General features: G+C 39.0%; 2 protein-coding genes across 12 annotated transcripts in view; both read right to left on the reverse strand.

Moving 5' to 3' along the window:
• The window catches only part of syngap1b (synaptic Ras GTPase activating protein 1b), a 124,547-nt gene extending 109,604 nt beyond the window's left edge, over window positions 1-14,943 (reverse strand). For 7 of the 10 annotated variants that reach the window (XR_009203314.1, XM_058376684.1, XM_058376682.1 and 4 more), the window contains exon 1: window positions 14,261-14,943. Coding sequence is in view for 9 of the 10 variants with exons in the window: in XM_058376684.1 (XP_058232667.1) it covers window positions 14,261-14,282 (22 nt within the window). In the remaining variant the exon portion in view is untranslated. The remainder of the gene's footprint in view (window positions 1-14,260) is intronic. The other 3 variants (XM_058376679.1, XM_058376683.1, XM_058376680.1) reach the window with 1 other exon arrangement.
• Window positions 14,944-17,184: 2,241 nt separating this feature from the next.
• Window positions 17,185-23,672, reverse strand: part of phf1 (PHD finger protein 1) — a 39,242-nt gene continuing 32,754 nt past the window's right edge. For both annotated transcript variants that reach the window (XM_058376541.1, XM_058376543.1), the window contains exons 12-15: window positions 21,871-21,955; window positions 20,303-20,409; window positions 20,136-20,219; window positions 17,185-19,337 (exon numbers count right to left, since the gene is read on the reverse strand). In XM_058376541.1, coding sequence (XP_058232524.1) covers window positions 19,076-19,337; window positions 20,136-20,219; window positions 20,303-20,409; window positions 21,871-21,955 — 538 coding nt within the window. In that variant the 3' untranslated portion in view covers window positions 17,185-19,075. The remainder of the gene's footprint in view (window positions 19,338-20,135; window positions 20,220-20,302; window positions 20,410-21,870; window positions 21,956-23,672) is intronic.

Genomic DNA, 23,672 nt, shown 5'->3' on the forward strand with positions numbered 1-23,672 from the left:
TATAGTGTAGTATAGTATAGTATAGTATAGTATAGTATGGGATGGCATGTTATATTATAGTGTATTACAGTATAGTATAGTATAGTATGAGACGGTATGTTATATTATAGTGTATTACAGTATAGTGTAGTATAGTATAGTACAGTATGTTATATTATAGTGTATTACAGTATAGTGTAGTATAGTATAGTACAGTATGTTATATTATAGTGTATTACAGTATAGTGTAGTATAGTATAGTACAGTATGTTATATTATAGTGTATTACAGTATAGTATAGTATAGTATAGTATAGTATAGTATAGTATGGGATGGCATGTTATATTATAGTGTATTACAGTATAGTATAGTATAGTATGAGACGGTATGTTATATTATAGTGTATTACAGTATAGTATAGTATAGTATAGTATAGTATAGTATAGTATAGTATGGGATGGCATGTTATATTATAGTGTATTACAGTATAGTATAGTATAGTATGAGACAGTATGTTATATTATAGTGTATTACAGTATAGTGTAGTATAGTATAGTACAGTATGTTATATTATAGTGTATTACAGTATAGTGTAGTATAGTATAGTACAGTATGTTATATTATAGTGTATTACAGTATAGTATAGTATAGTATAGTATAGTATAGTATAGTATAGTATGTTATATTATAGTGTATTACAGTATAGTATAGTACAGTATGTTATATTATAGTGTATTACAGTATAGTATAGTATAGTATAGTATAGTATAGTATAGTATAGTATAGGATGGTATGTTATATTATAGTGTATTACAGTATAGTGTAGTATAGTATAGTACAGTATGTTATATTATAGTGTATTACAGTATAGTGTAGTATAGTATAGTACAGTATGTTATATTATAGTGTATTACAGTATAGTATAGTATAGTATAGTATAGTATAGTATAGTATGTTATATTATAGTGTATTACAGTATAGTATAGTATAGTATAGTATAGTATTGTACAGTATGTTATATTATAGTGTATTACAGTATAGTGTAGTATAGTATAGTATAGTACAGTATGTTATATTATAGTGTATTACAGTATAGTATAGTATAGTATGGGACGGTATGTTATATTATAGTGTATTACAGTATAGTATAGTATAGTATAGTACAGTATGTTATATTATAGTGTATTACAGTATAGTGTAGTATAGTGTAGTATAGTATGTTATATTATTGTGTATTACAGTATAGTATAGTATAGTATAGTATAGTATAGTATAGTATTGGATGGTATGTTATATTATAGTGTATTACAGTATAGTGTAGTATAGTATAGTACAGTATGTTATATTATAGTGTATTACAGTATAGTATGGGACGGTATGTTATATTATAGTGTATTACAGTATAGTGTAGTATAGTATAGTACAGTATGTTATATTATTGTGTATTACAGTATAGTATAGTATAGTATAGTATAGTATAGTATAGTATAGTATAGTATAGTACAGTATGTTATATTATTGTGTATTACAGTATAGTATAGTATAGTATAGTATTGGATGGTATGTTATATTATAGTGTATTACAGTATAGTGTAGTATAGTATAGTACAGTATGTTATATTATAGTGTATTACAGTATAGTATAGTATAGTATAGTATAGTATAGTACAGTATGTTATATTATAGTGTATTACAGTATAGTATGGGACGGTATGTTATATTATAGTGTATTACAGTATAGTGTAGTATAGTATAGTATAGTATAGTATAGTATAGTACAGTACAGTATGTTATATTATAGTGTATTACAGTATAGTACAGTATGCTATATTATAGTGTATTACAGTATAGTGTAGTATAGTATAGTACAGTATGTTATATTATAGTGTTTTACAGTATAGTGTAGTATAGTGTAGTATAGTACAGTATGTTATATTATAGTGTATTACAGTATAGTGTAGTATAGTATAGTACAGTATGTTATATTATAGTGTATTACAGTATAGTATAGTATAGTATAGTATAGTATAGTATAGCATAGTATAGTATGGGATGGCATGTTATATTATAGTGTATTACAGTATAGTATAGTATAGTACAGTACAGTATGTTATATTATAGTGTATTACAGTATAGTGTAGTATAGTATAGTATAGTATAGTATAGTATAGTACAGTACAGTATGTTATATTATAGTGTATTACAGTATAGTACAGTATGCTATATTATAGTGTATTACAGTATAGTGTAGTATAGTATAGTACAGTATGTTATATTATAGTGTTTTACAGTATAGTGTAGTATAGTGTAGTATAGTACAGTATGTTATATTATAGTGTATTACAGTATAGTGTAGTATAGTATAGTATAGTATAGCATAGTATAGTATGGGATGGCATGTTATATTATAGTGTATTACAGTATAGTATAGTATAGTATAGTATAGTATAGCATAGTATAGTATGGGATGGCATGTTATATTATAGTGTATTACAGTATAGTATAGTATAGTATAGTATAGTATAGTATAGTATAGTATAGTATAGTATAATATAATAAAAATACTCTGGTGTAATGTATAGTATAGTATAGTGTAGTGTAGTATAATATAGTGTATGTGGTGTATTGTGTGTATTGTATTGCAAATGTATTTTACTATAACAGTAACACACACTGTTTTACCAGAAGGAATAAAAGAGTCAAATAAATAAAAAGATAAATAAAATAATGACGTGTTCTTTAAAGATTCCATGACAGTACGATCAGAGTAAGTTGTTAAAGTTCTCCTACTGACCTCATTTGATAGAAATGAAGAGAAAGTGCTCAGAAATCAGGTTAAATTTAAAGAGAAAATAATAATAATTCAGGTTTCATTATCAGTGTGTTATTATACCTGCATTCTGCTTCCTTATCCTCTATAAATACACACGATAAACAGATTATTCCATGCAGAGGGAATGATGAATCGAATAAATCCAGCAGAAGAAGTCAGGTAAAGAGTAAAGAAGTGACAAAAAGCCGGTGCGTGTGTGTGTGTCTTTGTGTGTATCTGTATCTTTGTGTGTGTGTGTGTCTGTGTGTCTTTGTGTGTGTGTGTGTGTGTGTGTGTGTGTCTGTGTGTGTGTGTCGCATCCCCTTCAATACCAATGAAAGAGGAGCAGGTGGCTTACAGACACCGCCAGTGCTCTGTTTGGACATCACTCACTGCTCCACAGTGGGAGGACATCACGCCAAGTGTCTTACTGTAATGCACACAGTATGAGAGGGCAAGAGAGAGCGAGAGAGAGAGAGAGAGAGAGAGAGAGAGAGAGAATGGAAGAGGGGTGTGTGTGTGTGTGTGTGTAAGAGACAGAGAGAGCGAGAGAGAGAATGGAAGAGGGGTGTGTGTGTGTGTGTGTGTGTGTGTGTGAGAGAGAGATATCAGGAAATAGGCAATGAGGGATGAAGAACAGAGTGACAGTTGCAGGGACAGACAGCGAGCCCTTTAGGGGAAAAATCTGAATGAGTGCATGCATGAGTGTGTGTGTGTGTGTGTGTGTGTGTGGTGTATGGTGTGTGTGTGTTAAACTGCAAAGACATGAATAAACACATCAGCACATGAACTCATCAACTCCAGCTCATAAACTTGTACCAAAATCCATTAAAAACCCAAATAAAGACGTAATAAAATCCATCAAAAAACTCGATTAACGCATAAACCACTGCTGTTACTATAGCAACCACAAGGCATTAGAACAGAGCTGCAGTACTGTCAGAGCTGCTGTTAGAGAAAACTCATCAACAGCTGACGGCGGGACAGAAGAGAAAGTATTGATGAGTTTTCTCTAATAGCAGCTCAGACGTCGACGTGTGTGTGTGTGTGTGGCGTTTAAATCGTGTCATGATGTCTGAAGACCAAAATCCTGGATGAAAATAAAACGTGTGAAATCTGTCATTATATCTGAGGCCGGTTACATTTTTATCAACCAGGAATTAGTGCATTAGCTGTTAGCATGCTCCGAAGCAGCGAACACTCTTTGCTCTCAGAATCCGCAGGAGGCTCACCAAAGCTGTGTAAGAGATCGCGAGTAATAAACACAAGCTGCATTAGCTGTTAGCATGCTCCGAAGCAGCGAGTGCTCTTTGTTCTCGGAATCCACGGGAGGTTCACCCAAAGTTGTGTAAGAGATCGCGAGTAATAAACACAAGCTGCATTAGCTGTTAGCATGCGTGACCCGAGCGATCTTTGCTCTCAGAATCCGTGGGAGGCTCGCCGGAGCTGTGTAAGAGATCGCGAATAATAACACAAGCTGCATTAGCTGTTAGCATGCTCTGAAGCAGCGTGCGCTCTTTGCTGTCAGAATCCATGGGAGGCTGTGTAAGAGATCGCAAGTAATAACACGAGCCGCCAGATGTTGCTGCTTCATGTCATTAACTTAGACAGGATTGCAAAAGCCTGAGCTTCACAAGACTCCTGCACAAACATTTACACCAATACACGAGGTACCTGCTAAATCTCTGCAGGATTATAATTTAATAACAAAAAATATATTGTTTTTGGTTCTTATTATTGTTTAATGTGTCACTATAATGCTCTAAAGACACAAAAAAATCTCCCCCATGCGTCCGGCTCACGTTCTGTTATTGCCTTGTTGCCCTGTTGTGTCCTGTCCTGTGTCCACGATGAGTTTGTCTATTTATCCCTTCTTGTGTTTTCATTCTATTCCTTCATTTATGTGTTTTCTAGTTTCTACACTATTTTATTTATTATTATTTTTGTTCACCCTCGCCTGTGCTGCGTTTTTATGATCATGGATTATCCTACTTGCTCTGACCCCCACGTTCGCTTCTGTCTGTCGATAATTCTTGGATTTTCCCCAGAAATAAAGCCCACTCGTGTTCCGCCTCGCTCGCTACGGCTCTTCATGTCGGAGTGCAAACTGGCAAAATGATCAGAAATGATGATGTCAGACATTTGTACTCTGAGCAACATGGTGTCATGGTGGAGATCCAGTATGGAGTGTGTAATAGTAGAAAATTTAGTCAAAGGTTGGATTTGGTGGGAAATTTTAAACGTGTTTCAAACATGCGTTTAGAGAAGGGAACTAGCCGGCTAACGCTTGCTACTTAGCTAAAAACAGACGAATTCTCTCCTGTTATACTTTGGATTCACTGCATGACTACAAACATCCGGTCTACAAATCTCATTATTTAATTGTATTTTAATACCTATACAAGTTTTGGCTTCCTGGTGGTCCAGCAGCAGGATCCTGCGCTCTCATCGCTCCGGCCTGGGTTAGATTCCCAGGCAGGGCGCTAACCCAGCCACTGAAGTCTCAGTGCCAGTACCAAACCCAGATTAAATGGAAGGGTTGCATCAGGAAGGGCATCCAGCATGATCCGCTGGTCCGCTGTGGCAACCCCAAACAGGGAGTAGCCGAAAGAACCTCAACAACAACATACTTATACAAGTTTAGGTCACAGGGCATCAGCTAGTACTGGATATAACACGACTACATGCACATGAATTTCACTGATATCTGCGTCCCTAATCTACTCCGTTACTTCATTCACAAAATCCGATCACTCAGGCATCAGACAGATGACAGAAGCAGGTGATGGACCTTCGTAAGACTCTGTGAGACCGTGTTTGAAGCGTAGAGGAAGGATAGAGGGAAGGGTATGTAATTTATGCAGAAACAAATAACATTAAATCTTCACAAAATGGTGCTGCCGCCTCGAAGAGTTTTCTGAGCGCCAACGAAGACGAGGAGTCCCGGCGTATCAGAACCGTTAACACGCCTCACGTCGGCTGATTAAAAGACTGGAGAAGAAGGTAAGTTGCAGCTACGGGACTCTTAAACGAGCAATATTTCCCATCAGTCAAAAACGTTTACCTCGCTTCGGGCCGTGCTGAAACGATTTAATAATAATTTCCATTAATTTCTAAGCAATTACTCGGCGAGCCGCGGTATCGGCATCTAATTTGACACGCTGTAGAATTTCCAAAGCTCCTGCATGCGAGCTTATGAGGAGTGTGAAAGGTAGTTTAGTGAGGTCTGAATCCCAGCGGAGTCTTAATGGAGACGAAGGCGTGTGCAGGGTCAGATAAACTGCACAACAGCCTCAGACTCTAAAACAACGACTGGACTGTAGAAATGTTCAAGGTGAGCTGAACAACAAGACTCCGGCTACAATGTCTGTTATCAACGCTAGCCTAATTTGCTAAAATCTTTATCTGTATGTTTAGCACAAGATCCATATTCTGTAACACGTGCCCGTGTTTATAAGGCTACATAACCCTTTACATAAGCAGACATAAACATTCCTATTCTGGTGGACTTTTTCCATGAGATTAATGGGATTTGACCTACAACATCTGAAACCTATACAGCATCTTCTTAAGCCCTTCTACTGACAACTGACATAAAGCTACATAAGGGTTCATAAGGGTTCATAAGACACTCGAGACTTTTTTGACATAAGTTTGTGTTATGATGCTTTATGGACTGAATAAACAAGCTCTTGATACTTCATAATGGTGCTATAACACATCAAATCCAAACTCACTCTAATCCAGTCCTAATCCAACCGAGGTATTACAAAGTTATGATACTGTCATGAATTGAACTCCTTTACTTTATTAAAAATATACACAACTGTCATTAAGGTGTCATAGCTTTCTATAACCTTATCATAGACAATACATACCTCACGTTTCATAACTCTGTTTTTATCGTGTTGTATTTCTAAGATTCTGTCTAAAACATTATACTAACAAGTTAAGCACAGAGCAAACAAAATGAGCAGCATGTCTGTCACAGCGCCTTGCTTTCATCATAACTGTTCATAGCAGTCTTATACAGCAGGTATTCATGCTGAAATCATCAGTCAGCTTATAAAGGGTCAAATCATCTAGAGTTATGACAGTGGACTCAGGTCTCGTCATTGTCACGTGAAGAGATGAACAAAGTTGGAATAAACATTTATGAATGCTAATGAACCATTTATTAACATAAGGGAATGGATTAAGTACAGTAGGTGTTATGAAGCCCTTATGAAAGCTGATTTAAGTGAAATGTTCTACAACGTGTTTTATAATACAACATTCTGTGATAAACTTTTACGTTATTGTACGATATGATACTATATTACACAATCTAATGCTATAAAATATATTAGAATAATATTATAAAATAAAATAATGTTATATAATAATTAGGTGTGAAACAGTACAAGACCCTCATGGTACGGTACGGTACTCTGTATCTGGGATTCGGTACGGTACTCTGTATCTGGGATTCGGTACGGTACTCTGTATCTGGGATTTGGTACGGTACTCTGTATTTGGGATTCGGTGCGGTACTCTGTATTTGGGATTCGGTACGGTACTCTGTATCTGGGATTTGGTACGGTACTCTGTATTTGGGATTCGGTGCGGTACTCTGTATTTGGGATTCGGTGCGGTACTCTGTATTTGGGATTCGGTACGGTACTCTGTATCTGGGATTTGGTACGGTACTCTGTATCTGGGATTTGGTACGGTACTCTGTATTTGGGATTCGGTGCGGTACTCTGTATTTGGGATTCGGGTACGGTACTCTGTATCTGGGATTCGGTACAGTACTCTGTATTTGGGATTCGGTACAGTACTCAGCATTTGGGATTCGGTACAGTACTCTGTATTTGGGATTCTATACGGTACTCTGTATCTGGGATTCGGTAGGTTACTCTGTATTTGGGATTCGATACTGTATTCGGTATTTGGGATTCGGTAGGTTACTCTGTATTTGGGATTCGATACTGTATTCGGTATTTGGGATTCGGTACTGTACTCTGTATTTGGGATTCGGTACTGTACTCTGTATTTGGGATTCGGTACTGTACTCTGTATTTGGGATTCGATACTGTATTCGGTATTTGGGATTCAGTACGGTACTCTGTATTTGGGATTCGGTACTGTACTCTGTATTTGGGATTCAGTACTGTACTCTGTATTTGGGATTCGGTACTGTACTCTGTATTTGGGATTCGATACTGTATTCGGTATTTGGGATTCGGTACTGTACTCTGTATTTGGGATTCGATACTGTATTCAGTATTTGGGATTCAGTACGGTACTCTGTATTTGGGATTCGGTATGGTACTCGGCATTTGGGATTCAGTACGGTACTCAGTATCTGGGATTCGGTACAGTACTCTGTATTTGGGATTCGATACTGTATTCGGTATTTGGTATTCGGTACAGTACTCTGTATTTGGGATTCGGTATGGTATTCAGTATCTGGGATTCGGTACGGTACTCTGTATTTGGGATTCGGTACGGTACTCGCTTTTCGATCGAGGTGTTTAAGCAGATTTGAGGTATTCGCAGATTCATATGAAACTTCGACCCTATAAAACTTACAAATGTCCATTTCTGTTGACGATCCATTCTTAAACCTGAAATACTTCCAAACCTTGGAGCGATACACTTGAGGAACATTCACAATTTTGATTCCGTTCAATTTTGATTGCGAACCCATTTGGGCCGGCCATTCGTAAATAACGAAAGATGCCGCATTTCACTGGCTACCCATGTGGTCAGTGGACCAATCAGGTACATTCTTTCAAAGGCAGTCGCTGTTTCGGCCTTAGCTGATTCATACTCGGAACATACCATAAATACGAATCCATGTACCACATAATGAAATACACTATATTGCGAAAAGTTTTGGGACGTCTGCCTTTACATGCACATGAATGTAATATGGAGTTGTCCCGCCCTTTACAGCTATAACAGCTTCAACTCTTCTGGGAAGGCTTTCCACAAGGTGTAGGAGTGTGTTTATGGGAATTTTTGACCGTTCCTCTAGATGTGAGGTCAGGCACTGATGTGATGATGAGGAGGTCTGGCTCTCAGTCTCCGCTCTAATTCATCCCAAAGGTGTTCTATGGGGTTGAGGTCAGGACTCAGGACTTTGGGGTGTCCCAAACCTTTGGCAATACAGTGTACTGCAGTACAGTACAGTACCGTTTCAACCTTAATAATATTACACAGTATGATACAATATGATATATGATACAATACTATACAAGAAGAAGAAGAAGAGAAAAAGAACTGTCACAGATACATAATAGCACAGTGAAATTCATTCTTCTCATATCACATCTTTGGAAGTTGGGGTCAGTTGGAGCCATAATACAGTGCGCCCTGGAGCAGAGAGGGTTAAGGGTGTTGCTCAGGGGCCCAAAAGTGCAGCTTGGTGGTGCTGAATATTATATGAATCAATACGCTATGATATTATACATCTCAATATCATATAATACTTTAATTGGATCATCAGACTCGTACCAAATACCACTCCGGTATGAGATTCAGCTTCTCCTAATGCTTCACACTGTTTAGTTTTTATTCCATAGTTCCACTTTGTCGGTGGTGTTATGTGTGAAGGCTGACCCTTTTTTTGACCTTTTTGGCTGAAAAGAAAATTTGGATCAGATGTTTCTTTCAGTCGTGCAAGCTTTAAGTTACACTTCAGTCTAAACGTTCTTCTGTGGCAGTCTGAGGAAGCTCGGGTTTCTACGATTACGCCGCTCCTCCTCGCCGCTCGTTCTTTTAATGGACTTCTTTTTCTCTAGTGCTGCTGCTGATATCAGCGTATCGGCGCTTTGGCTCTCGGAAGGGTCATCGGGCTCCTCGCGGACGAGAGTGGCGAGCTGTTTAAATATGAGACGAGCGCTTATGCTCGGAATACCGCCGGGCTCCTTCTCTAAAGTGTGCCGAGACGGATTTTCAGTTAAAAAGTGAGCGTGTTTATACCTGCATGAGGAGAGTGTTAGCATTTCCTTTTAAACGTTTTAGCAGGCTAAGATCTCTAATCAGATTAGCGGAATTTTGGCTGGATTTTTAGCAGGGAATCCGATTTTTCAGCATATACTCACCCAGAATCGGATTTCATTCAGTTTTAAATTATAAATTAAATTAAATTTAATTTAAATTACATTTTAAATGAAAAACAATCGGAAAACATCTTCATTCACCGTGTGCTGCTGTATAGCGTACTAGAAGTTGCGTAAATTATAAACAGATTAAAATTTTACACTTAAAATAATGAGCAAATTATCAAAAAGATTTTTTCAGACATTTGTTTTTATCAGTAAACAAACAATAAATTGTTTTTAATCATTAAAATAAATGACTAACGTACTTTTTTTGACAGAATTGGACAGTCTGGGTCTATGCTAATGCTATCTGTAAACACTGATGTTCTCCTGAACACAAGCTGAACTTTCTGTATGCTATAATGCAGCGTTTTAGTTCTGTGAGATATTCCGATGAAACTAGCCACTAATTTTCTGTCTGATTTTTTTGTGTGTGTAAACACACTACACATTAGCATTAGCATTAAATGCCGGCATTCAAGGCCTAAAATATAAGAAAAGCCTTACGATTAATGCTTAAGGTGTCAAAAAATCTGCTGAAGGAATCATCTCATTACATTTATGAAGCAAAGTCATGCTGTGTTTTCCTGAACAGGGAGAAAAGTTCAGACTGAATGTGAAACTAAATCTTTTCTTTCCCAAAGTGTGCCTGGACCTGGAGGAGAGCTCAGAGGTCTGTAAGAGTGTGTGCTGAAGAATCTGCATAATAAGCTGCGGACCATCCAGCTACACCTTCAAGCCCCATGCCCTGCCTCATGAATATGCTAATGAGTATGCAAATGTGCACAAATAAAGGGCAGCTGAACTCTGGCTGACTCGGTCGAGACGAGGCGAGAGCGACCGCCGATGACGGGCTTCTGCAGTCTAGGTGTTTCACAGAGGATTTATTTTATGGGGTTGTTTTAAATGATGGATTAAAATGTTCTGTGTTTCAGTGTAATGCGAAGGAAAAGGGAAATAGACGACTTGCTAGTTGTGAATGATTTATGGTATCTTTATTGTTATCCTGATTCAGACATAAACATCATCATGGGCTTCTGCTAACTTTTTGGCTAATGCATTTACACCAACATTTTGTTTGGGTTTTTGTTTTGTTAAAATTTTGTGTATTTATGTTTATATATTTAAATGACTAGGCATTAAGTTACTATAAAAATATCAGGCAAAACTGAGGGGTTTTATTTCATTTCATTTTCATATTATTTATGTTTTTTACTGATTTATTTAATCTAAATAAATGATGAAAAATTGCCTATGTGCCTGTGAGAATTAATGAAGGAGATGTGGCCTATGTGTCTGTCAGTCTTAATGAAGGAGGTGTTGCCTATGTGCCTGTCAGTCTTAATGAAGGAGATGTGACCTATGTGCCTGTCAGAATTAATGAAGGAGGTGTGGCCTATGTGCCTGTCAGAATTAATGAAGGAGGTGTGGCCTATGTGCCTGTCAGTCTTAATGAAGGAGGTGTGGCCTATGTGTCTGTCAGTCTTAATGAAGGAGATGTGGCCTATGTGCCTGTCAGTCTTAATGAAGGAGGTGTGGCCTATGTGTCTGTCAGTCTTAATGAAGGAGGTGTGGCCTATGTGCCTGTCAGTCTTAATGAAGGAGGTGAGGCCTATGTGCCTGTCAGTCTTAATGAAGGAGGTGAGGCCTATGTGTCTGTCAGTCTTAATGAAGGAGATGTGGCCTATGTGCCTGTCAGTCTTAATGAAGGAGGTGTGGCCTATGTGTCTGTCAGTCTTAATGAAGGAGATGTGGCCTATGTGCCTGTCAGTCTTAATGAAGGAGATGTGGCCTATGTGCCTGTCAGTCTTAATGAAGGAGATGTGGCCTATGTGTCTGTCAGTCTTAATGAAGGAGGTGTGACCTATGTGCCTGTCAGAATTAATGAAGGAGGTGTGGCCTATGTGCCTGTCAGTCTTAATGAGGGAGGTGAGGCCTATGTGCCTGTCAGAATTAATGAAGGAGGTGTGGCCTATGTGCCTGTCAGAATTAATGAAGGAGGTGAGGTCTATGTGCCTGTCAGAATTAATGAAGGAGGTGTGGCCTATGTGCCTGTCAGTCTTAATGAAGGAGGTGAGGTCTATGTGCCTGTCAGAATTAATGAAGGAGGTGTGGCCTATGTGTCTGTCAGAATTAATGAAGGAGGTGTGGCCTATGTGCCTGTCAGAATTAATGAAGGAGGTGTGGCCTATGTGTCTGTCAAAATTAATGAAGGAGTTGTGGCCTCTGTGTCTGTCAGTCTTAATGAAGGAGGTGAGGTCTATGTGTCTGTCAGTCTTAATGAAGGAGGCGTGGCTTCTGTGTCTATCAGTCTTAATGAAGAAGGTGTGGCTTCTGAGTCTATCAGTCTTAATGAAGGAGGTGTGGCCTCTGTGTCTGTCAGTCTTAATGAAGGAGGTGTGGCCTTTGTGCCTGTCAATCTTAATGAAGGAGGTGTGGCCTCTGTGCCTGTCAATCTTAACAAAGGAGGTGTGGCCTATGTGTCTGTTAGTCTTAATGAAGGAGGTGTGGCCTAATTGTCTGTCAGTCTTAATGAAAGTGGTGTGGCCTAATTGCCTGTCAGTCTTAATGAAGGAGGCGTGGTTTCTGTGTCTGTCAGTCTTAATAATGAAGATGTAGCCTATATGTCTGTTAGTTTTAATGAAGGTGTAAATATTGAGTTATTAAGTTATTAATCCAGAAGAATGAGGTGTGTCATCTCCTGTCCTGTGTTGTAGAACTGCTTGGTGAGATATGAGGTGACACACTGCAGATTTGTTGACTTTTCTTCTTGAATGCATTCGACTGCAGCACACACACACACACACACACACACGCACCGCACTTTTGCACTCGTTTTTATTCGCTGTGACGGTTAATAGTTTTCTCGGAATGAATCACCGAACCTGGAAATAGAAGTGCTGTTATACAACGGACCAAAATAGTGCAGGATTGAAGCGCACAAAAAACTCCGGCTTCAAAAAGCTTCCCCAAAAAAGCTCTCCAAATGCTTTTCTCCAAATAACAGAAATGTCATTTAGCTATTTATCTCTTCTTTTATTCTTCCCTTCTGCCATTTCACTTTATTAACCTGTCCACTACATCCCTCTGTGTGAGGAAGTGATGGATCTCAGAGTGCTGATGGGAAAAGTGCTGCAGCAAATGGATATGAGAGTGCGCACACACACATACACACACACACATACACACACACACACACATCGAGCCAGCTGAGTGTACAGTACTATATATTCAGGGATAAGAAAAGAAACAACAGAAAAGAAAAAGTGAAGAGAAGAGAAGATGTGAGAAGAGAAGAGAAGAGAAGAGAAGAGATGTGAGAAGAGAAAGAGAAATGAAGAGAAGATAATTCTAGTGTGAGAAGAGAAGTGAAGGAAAGATGTGAGAAGAGAAAAGAAGATATAAGAGAAGAGGAGAGAAAAGAAGAGATGATGTGAGAAGAGAAGAGAAGAGAAGAGAAGAGAAGAGAAGAGAAGGGAAGATGTGAGAAGACAAAAGAAGATATAAGAGAAGAGAAGAGAAAAGAAGAGATGATGTGAGAAGAGAAGAGAAGGGAAGATGTGAGAAGACAAAAGAAGATATAAGAGAAGAGAAGAGAAGAGAAGAGAAGAGAAGAGAAGAGAAGAGAAGAGAAGAGAAGAGAAGAGAAGAGAAGAGGAGAGAAAAGAAGAGATGATGTGAGAAGAGAAGATAATTCTAGTGTGAGAAGAGGAGAGATGAGATGTGAGAAGAGAAGAGAAGATGTGAGAATATGTGAGAAGAGAAGAGAAGAGAAGGGAAGATGTGAGAAGAGAAAAGAAGATATAAGAGAAGAGAGGAGGAGAGAAAAGAAGAGATGATGTGAGAAGAGAATTCTAGTGTGAGAAGAGAAGAGAAGAGAAGAGAAGAGAAGAGAAGAGAAGAGAAGAGAAGAGAAGAGAAGAGAAGAGAAGAGAAAAGATCAGGGGGAAAAAGAGCATGAGGAATGAGGAGATCATGACGAGAGAGGAAAGAAGAGAGAAGATGGGAAGAGGAAAAAGACAAGAGAAGTGTAGAGAAGTGAAAATGAAAATCAGGATGTCTTCCGTCTGCTTGGAGATCCGACGAAGATGATGACTTGTTAACCAATCCAGAGGTGAGTTAGCATAACAGGTATTCCTAGACAGGTAAGAGTCTAATCCAGATGTGCAGCACTGACACACTGCTATGCGCACTGTGCTAGGACGCTAGCATGGATTAGCTTGGACTTGGATGCATGCGCTGATACAGAACGTCACGGTATCTGTGTATCAATCTTCAGCAGCACTAGCGCGAGGCAGATGGAGGGAGAGAGAGAGAGAGAGAGAGAGAGAGAGGGAGGAGGTGAAGAGGGGATGCAGTGCTGAAACATTGGACTTACCTTGAAAGGGAACATAGGACATGTTCCATCAGTGTTGAAGCTCGCTCGCGCTCCTCAAATCCTCTGCATGCTAAAAAAAACAGAAAATCCTCCCTCGGCACTCAGAGGAAGAGATGATTTTTTTAAAAAATGAAAAATAATAAGAATAATAACATCATCATCATCATCATCATCAAGCCGCTCATGGTGTCTCGCGCGCCGACGCAGAAGAGTGATGGATAATTCCGGTGGTGAAAAAATATGAGGGGTGAAACAGGCGTATGTTTCAAATGATATTCCAGAGCATGGAGGAAGAAGAGAAGAAAAAATAACGTGAGGAGGTGGAGAAGAAGAAGAGGGGAGGGAAAAAAATAAGCCGGCGATTAAAATGATCTAAAAAGAAAAAAGACCAAAAAAAAAAAATTAAATGAGCATCAGAAATAAATAGTGGCACGCGCCGATAGTGGTGAAGCGGGGAACGAGAGAGAGAGAGAGAGAAAGAGAGAGAGAGAGAGAGAGAGAGAGAGAGAGAGAGAAGGGGGCGGAGGAATGAGCGCGAGCTTGTAGTCTATCTATCTTTCTATCTCTTTTTTTGCAGTGTGGTGGTTAAATCTACATGCACTACATGTCCCCTCTCTTCTTCTTCTCTCCCTTCTCTCTTCCCTTTCTCACACCGCGGTATAAACGCGTTAGTATAGCGCGAGCTTCATTCTCTATCTCTCTTCAGCGCGCTCCCCCGCGTGCGCACCCACATACGCGCACGCAACGCACGCAACACACACACACACACACACACACACAGACTCTCTCTCTCTCTCTCTCTCTCTTACACACACACACACACTCTTTGACGCGCGCACACGAACCCTATGGCACGAGTGTCAATCTGAAGGAAACTATTCTGGATCACAAGACACTAAATTAAACATGCTGACGCTTATAGGAGCCAAAAAAAGTTACCCGAAGAATAAAACACGAGCATGGTGTGATTATTTCCTCGAACTGCACGTCACTCACGCGCTCTATCCTTCTTATGCCACAGCAATATGCTAATAACTGTATTTTTATTTAATTAAAGACTTCAGTTTCTGACTCCCTCACCAGCCTCTTTTTATTCTCCTCCTTTTAGAATAAACAGAAATAGACGTGTAAACCTGAGAGTTTAAACCATTCCAGACGTCCTGCTGACAAACTAATCCCAACCAAATAGGGCTTTAGTAGATTAGCAGGCCTATAATCATCTGCTATACAATCTCCTGGGAATGAGCCCACGAGGGGCTGGGGTATAAACACAAACTAATAACACACTCATCAGGGGGAAAATGGTTTGTTTGGTGAACGTGTTGTTAGTGTTGTTGATTTCTCACCAGATGTGTACACACACACACACACACACACACACAGTCAGTGTTTATATTCTTACACAAAAATGCAGCAATGTTGGGTTTATTTTATTTTATTTTTAATAATCCAATACTGTTCTTCTGTTCATATATAGTGTTGGCTAATTCGTTTCTGTCTCACACACACACACACACACACACACGTATACATCATGCCTCAAACAGCACAGCCAACTCCTGGTGCCCCCCACCACTACCACCACCAGCACACACACACACACACACACACACACACCCGGAAGCTGAGGCGCAGTGCCATGGCAACGGCAGCCAAGATGGCGCTCCGTGCAGCCGAGGGGATAGTTGTGCAGTTTATAGCATTATTAAGTTTATTTAAACCCCCACAAAAACACTGCCACGTCTACTAAACGACTCAACACTTAATATCCCTTATAAACGCATCACAAGGAGGTCCAAGATGTAAAATAATATTCCTGTGGTTTGGGCTTCCGGTGGATGGACATGGGCGCCATCTGCTGGTCTTTGACATGCAGTACAGGGCTAAATAATTCAGTTAAAATGATATTTTATTTTGATTTAACAACCAAACAGGTTCAAGAGACAAACCAAAACCAAGGTTTTTGATATTGTCAGAAACCGAGATGGAAAAATAACTAGTAAAACACTCCCTCTTTCCTCAGCGTGGAAGACGCTCAGCTCGTCCATTCGGATCAGTAGATTTTTTCTCTGAAAATTCCAACATGAATGGATTTGTCGTGTATAAATCTTTAAAAAAAATCTCATATTTTCATGACATAAAGAATCTGATCATCATGCAAACGATTAAGAAATGGTATGGTCCGTCGTCAAAGTTTCATTAAATCGTTAATCATGTTTTAATTTATTTAGTCTGGCTGTTGAAATTTGTTGTTATTGCTTTTAAAAACTCACCCTGATTTGATCTTGACCTTATTTTAGGTTGTTTAATTGAGTACATCAGAGGGACGGCTCATGTTGGATGTTTGGGGGACAAAGTTAGGGAGGACAGATTAAGATGGTTTGGAAGAGGGAGAGTGAGTATATTGGTAGAGAATGTTGGACATGGAGCTGCCAAAGAGGCAAAGAGGAAGGCCAAAGAGGAGGTATATGGGTGGAATAAATGAGGATATGAAGCTAGTGGGCGCAAGTGTTGAGGATGCAGAAGATAGGTGGAGAGAGATGATTCGCTGTGGAGACCCCTGAAGGGAAAAGCTGAGAGAAGAAGAAGAATTCATTTATCTCTCAGACCCTCCTGTAATATGCAGAATTCAGTTGTGGTTTTCTGTCAGGTTTACAACCTCCATGTAACTAACACAAAACCTTTTCTCCTCTACCTTCCATATATGGGCATCACTTCCTGCTTCTTATTCATTTCCTGTTACAGTAGCTATTGATCAGGTCACTAACACAGAACCTCACTCGTTTTCTCAGCCACTTTCCATATATGGGCATCACTTCCTGTTTCCTGTTATATATCCGTATATACTGTAGATTCATATTAGAAACATCATTAAAAGTCCAGGACATGAAATAAAGCAAGACGTCAGGTTTGTTTTTCAATCCTTTTTTTTTTTTTATTCTTCACGTCTGTTTTTGTTTCACAAAGATCTCAGGAGGATGGAGGAGGTGGACGAGGATCAGCTACTCATTTCGATTCCTCCTACGATGTGATGAGCAACTTTTTTTTATTACATTATTACATCAAGCTGTACACAGTACTGTACACTTTTTTTGGGGAACAGAAATGAAGAAATAACTAAATGAAGAAACAGAAGGAAAGAAAAAAGGTAAGGTCCACTAGTATTGTCCCTTGAGTTAACCCTGAATTGATTTTTCTGTCTAAAACACTTCACATGTGGTGTAGAGAATCGATTACAATAAAAATAAAAATATAAACACACGTTCGTTTCATCCACTATTCTTTCCCTCCTTCGTTCAGAGAGATCGTTTCTCTGTCTAGAACTGACCAGTTCCCTTACAGGTCATCTCTGGTGTCGTATCTCGGTACTTTTTTACACCCATCCATCCATTTTCTACACCCACTTTATTCCTAATTAGGGTCATGGGGATCTGCTGGAGCCTATCCCAGCACACATTGGGTAAAAGGCAGGGGTACACCCTGGACAGGTCACCAGTCCATCACAGGGTCACATATAGACCACACACACTCACAGGCAATTTAGAATTACCAATCAACCTAATGAACATGTTTTTGGACTGTGGGAGGAAACCGGAGTACCCGGAGTAAACCCACACAGGCACGGGGAGAACATGCAAACTCCACACAGAAAGTGTGCCTGTTCGAACCTGGGACTCGAACCCAGGACCTTCTTGCTGTGAGACAACAGTGCTAACCGCTAAGTCACCGTGATGCCTTACTTGTTTACATTTCTGAGGAAATATTCCGGAGAAAGTATCCTGCGACGTTGCATTCCTTCTACAGGAGTTACAGACAGCAGGAATCGATTGAGACCAAAAAATAAATAAATAAGAAATGAAATGTAAAAAAAAAAAAAAAAAGGGTCAGACAAGTCTGTGTGATCATTTAAATTAAAATAAAAAACATTTCTAAAATTAACTATATACACCTGCGTAAATGCTGACATAAATGAACATAAAAATAAAATAAATAAACAAATAAAAATAAAATAAATAAAAACATCATTCTAAAAATGAAAATAAAAAATGTAATATGTATAATATAATTAAATAATACAGTAGAGTAAATAATTAAATGCTTAAATAAAATGCATATAAAATGTTTAAATTAAATAGACATCTGTTTTATTCAGCACACAGTTATTTATGAGGATAATATTTAAAAAACCCGAGTAATAAATGCTTTAAGTGTTGTTTAATTGATCCGAGATATTACCGGGTTTTTAACCATCAGACGTTGCTGTGCAAATATAATACACTCGTATAAACTTCTATCTATTTCACACTAAAATAATAGATTGAAATAAAAAATGAGAGTAAAAGAGAAGTGCTACAGGACATTTCAGAGGATCTCTAAATGAACTCTTCTCATCATCCATCATATCAAATAAAAACTTGCATAATAAAGAGGTAAATCATCACGAGGCTTGAGATGAGAACTGAATCCAGGATGACTTTCTTCTTCCTTCCTTCTTCCTTTCTTCCATCTTGTTAGAGATTCTGATGTTTGAGAATTCTCTCGTTTTAAAAATGAAAAAAATCCAAACATGGAATGAAGATGAATATATCAGTTCTATTTATATGGGATACAAATCGTAAAGATATCGGATCGTAAAGTTCAAGGCATTCTAAAGGTGTTTTCTAACAGTATTCGAAGTACAGGAGACGCCGTGGAGAGGACAGAGGGATGATTTCTAACAGTTTAATCCCACGGAGCCGAGCGGCAGCCGAGCCTCGTGGATTCGTGTCGTTTTTTCCGCCCTAACGTGGACAGTTTCCTTTCTTTTCTCTCTTTCTAATAAACTCGGACGTTTCCCCACTCCACCAGGTACTGGACCTTTCCATCCGGCGTCACGCGTCTGGCCAGGATCCTCACCGCCTCGCCTCCGCCCCAGCCTCGAGCCGCCGCGTGCCCTTCCAGGTTCACTCCGTTGGGGTAGGGGGCCACGTCGTGCAGGAACAGAGACGGACATTGCTCGAACCGCTGCCCTGGAGGGTGACTGGACGTCATGGAGAACGGGAGACACGGAGCAGGAAGTCGACAAGGGTCCTCGGCACTGCGGGGGGTGGGGGTGGGGGGTTGAAACAGATCACTCAGTATAGAGAAATGTCTTTAAATGATTCAGTACGAGACTCGATCAAAACCACTGCTAACGCTCAATATACATTATACTGTATATATATATAAATATAAATAAATATAAATATACACAAAAGTATGTGCGCCCCTGACCGTTACACACACACATGTCTTTCCTGATGATGATCAACATTCCAGATTTATTCCTCTTTACTGTTTAAATAAATTTCACTCGTCTCTTCTCTTCCTTCTCTACTCTTTCCTTCCTTCTCTTCTTTTCTTTCATTCCTTATGCTCTTCCCTTATGTTTTCTCTTGTCTACTTTTTTCTTCTCTTTTCTTTTCTGTTCTACTCTTCTCTTCTCTTCCATGATCTTCTCTTCTCTTCTCTTCTCTTCTCTTCTCTTCTCTTCTCTTCTCTTCTCTTCTCTTCTCTTCTCTTCTCCCATTCCATTCTTTTCTTTTCCCTTCTCTTCTCTTCTCTTCTCTTCTCTTCTCTTCTCTTCTCTTCTCTTCTCTTCTCTTCTCTTCTCTTCTCCTCTTCCATTCCATTCCATTCTTTTCTTTTCCCTTCCCTTCCCTTCCCTTCCCTTCCCTTCCCTTCCCTTCCCTCTAATTACCTCATTCTGGTGTAGGTCAAGCGCTTTCACCTTGTGATTAAAGGACTTGTGATTGGACTGAGGGCTTGACGTGACCTTTGACACAATGCTTACGTTATACAGAAAAACGACAGACCAGGGGGGCAGAGCCACGGCTAGACTAGGCAGATCACAGACCTGTAGTGATGCAGAGTTCGAGGAAGACCCTGAGATCCGTTATACGTCGTGTGATAGAGAGGGAACATTCTCTTAGGAGGTGACCTGTTGATAAATTTATAAAGTAATTAATTAATAAATAAAACGCTTCAAAAATCTCAATGAAGTGACCGATCATCAGTACTAACCCCAGCGCTAGTTCCTCCTCAGATTTCCGGGAGTTGTAGACGCTCGCACCGTTCACGCAGCCGTGACAACATGGCACCAGACTGATCTGATTAGCAGGTGGACACGGCTACAGAGGAGAGAAAGCAGTGAGAATGCTAGCAGGCTAGTTAGTACAGGTTAGTACACGTTAATATGTTTCCTTTCAATCGAGTTCAGTGTATAAAAGTGTCCTGCAAATATCTTTAATGTTTAGCTGTAAAATGTATGCTAACACTATACATTTCAAGCTAGATCACAGCAAAGCTAACATCCTTCAACTTCACAGTTCATGCTGCTGAGATAGCTACATTAGCCTTAAATTAAGAGTTAAATAAAGACTCTAAAATCTAACATGAATTTTCAAAATTCACGCTAATTTGTACTTGAAAAAAAGGATAATTATGTTTGCTAATTCTACACTACTAAGTAAAGTACAGGTTGAAAAGTTACCTGTGCTACTCCATAGCTAGTTTAACATTTTTTATACTGTTGTAATAGATTCAAGTGATTCTTCTAAACATTTTCAAAACTCTCTGACTCTGAATTTTCTAAAGCAGACAGATGCAAGCGCAGGAGATTTATTGAAACGAGATCCATCAGCATGCGTAGCGGATAGAGAAGCACGAGAGATAGAGAGTGTAAGTGATAACGAGGCACTACGACAAACGACAACTTGAGCAAAAGCTTGACATGGAGAGAGACGTAGAGTAGTGGTGTTAACAAGGCGTAAGAGGACGCAGGTGAGGGTGATTAGTGCGGCGCGTGGTGTTCTGCGCCCTCCATGCATGAGTCAGAATGCTAACTTGATAACCAGCATCACTTTTAGCCTGGTGTATGATTTTAAACTAAACACAGTTCATTTTGCAGATTAGATTAGCCGGAGAGATCTTTTAGCTGAGCTAGCGTGTCAGCGTGATCGAGCTCAGCGTCAGGTGTTTAAACGTATGTGCCATTTCCTCTGAGGTTCCTGAGTCTGCTGATGAACAGATCCGATACTGTGGCTCGGCTCGGCTCGCCCGGAGGTCTTCCCGTCTGATTTAACACGACGGGCCCGATGAAGCTTCTTCTTAAACCCAGAGTCCAGCAGCTGCTCTGCGGTGCCGCCACCTGTACGAACTTTAATCAACCTTAACGAGAGTCTGGACCAAATCCCAGATCCTGGGGAATATTATCCCTCTCGTAGCAATTTTTTTCATTTATTAAAGAGAGATACGTTATACTTTTTATCCGGTTATAGTTACATTAAAGATTTCTGTTCTTACTTCCGTTATAGCAGCTATAAATACTCCTCCCCCAACAAACTTTCTCTCCTCCGTCCTGAAGATGCCAGAAAACCTCATGTTCCAGCTTTACCTCTGACCATTACACAGCTCTGACACTGGAGACTCCTTCCACACGTTACAGAAACACATTCGCCCCCCTTACTACAGAAACGACAAGGTATCGGACGAGCGTGTTCATGGTAATCTGTGATGTGCGGCTGCACTGGTGTCAGAGCTGCTGTTGGAGAACGTTCATCAACACCGAGGTTACGGACAGAAGTGCTGACCTGCTGAAGTGTCTCGCTGATGCGCCGCTTCGATTTGCGAGACTCAGAGCCCACCGGTCGTCTCTGGCATGGCAGCGACAGCGGGCTGAGGACCAAACCACACACACCACAAAATCTCTCTCAGTACGCTCGAGCAGCTTTGTGTTTATGAAGGAGTTGCAAAAAGTGAAGGAATGAACTAGATTTGTGCAAAAGTTTACACACCCCTTTGGTTTTTGACTGGGAAAAAAAACAGGAAAATAGACCCTTTATTTTATTTTAATAAATTAAAAAAAAAAAAGAATGAATACACATATAAAAGTAAATTAAATAAAAAGATATATATATATATATATATATATATGTATATATATATATATATATATATATATGTATATATATATATATATATATATAATATATATATATATATATATATATATATATATATATATATATTAAATTAATAAATACAAATAAATGAATAAAATAAATAAAAGTAAAAAATAAATGAAAATAAATAAATAAGCAAACAAAACAAATAAACAAAAAATAAAATTATATTTAATTAATACATGAATAAATAAAATAAAAATAAATAAATAAATAAATGTGGGTATATCCTAAATATAATACAAAATATAATGCAAAAAGATTTCACTTTAAGAAACAGAGATTTCACTGATTTTCTGTTCATTATTACTATCATAACATCATTAACTCAGCATTTTTTTTAGTGATAAAGTAAACAAAATGATGCATAGAAACAGACACTGTCTTCTTTTTACTGTATAAAGTTCTTTGATTTCTTTTGTGCGTAAACTCAGTTCCTTCAACTGAAACTGCGCTGAATTTTCTGAAGTGATATAAAAAATTTGTAAAATGTGTCACGCTGCCGTAATTAAGACTTAATATTTTATACCTCTGATCATTTAGAATTTTTAATTAACGTTGATTTTTTTTAAATATCGAGAAAGGCTTTTCACACGTGAACTGGTTTCCTGGGTGAGTGTAAACTCTGTGTAAAGGGAATCCTGGGATTTGTGGTTTGAGGTTTCACACTTGACCTGGGTTTTAAGAATGAATCCTGGCTCCTGGACGTTTCTCACTGTCCTGCGTTCTTATTAGCATATTCGCATCGCCATCAACAACTGTGACTGGATAAATACAGTACGTGAGCGCTTTAAATAACAGATCGTCTCGGCTTTTGTGAGAGATCAGTGAGGAAAGATGTCGGCGTGTAAATCCTCCTCGGCTGCTTGAAGCCTCCTGAGAGACACGAAGGAAAGAAAACAAAGACGAATAGACAAAAGAAAGAAAACACAAAGGAGCAAATTATATGAACAGATGAAAAGACTTGTGTTTACTCGTACAGTAGCGTCGTTTTTTACTGCTCCGTCCTCGTCTCAGGATTTATGGGTCGTGGTTCTGGTTGCGTGTCGTTATTAGCGGCACATTTAGCGTCAGTGACTATGGCATGCTCGAAACTTTCGTGTTTTAGTAAACGCTTTAAGAGACCAGATTACTGATGTAAATACTGATTCTCAAATACAAGTGTGAAACCTTTATCTATCCAGGATTAAAGAACCAGGATTAAAAACCAGGGGTTAAAGAACCAGGGTTTAAAAAGCCATGGGCTTAAAGAGCCAGGGGTTAAAGAACCAGGGGTTAAAGAGCCATGGGCTTAAAGAGCCAGGGGTTAAAGAACCAGGGGTTAAAGAGCCAGGGGTTAAAGAACCAGGGGTTAAAAAGCCATGGGCTTAAAGAGCCAGGGGTTAAAGAGCCAGGGGTTAAAGAACCAGGGGTTAAAGAGCCAGGGGTTA

The sequence above is a fragment of the Hemibagrus wyckioides genome, linkage group LG23 (genome assembly GCF_019097595.1).
Source record: "Hemibagrus wyckioides isolate EC202008001 linkage group LG23, SWU_Hwy_1.0, whole genome shotgun sequence".
In the NCBI taxonomy this organism is placed as follows: Eukaryota; Metazoa; Chordata; class Actinopteri; order Siluriformes; family Bagridae; genus Hemibagrus; species Hemibagrus wyckioides.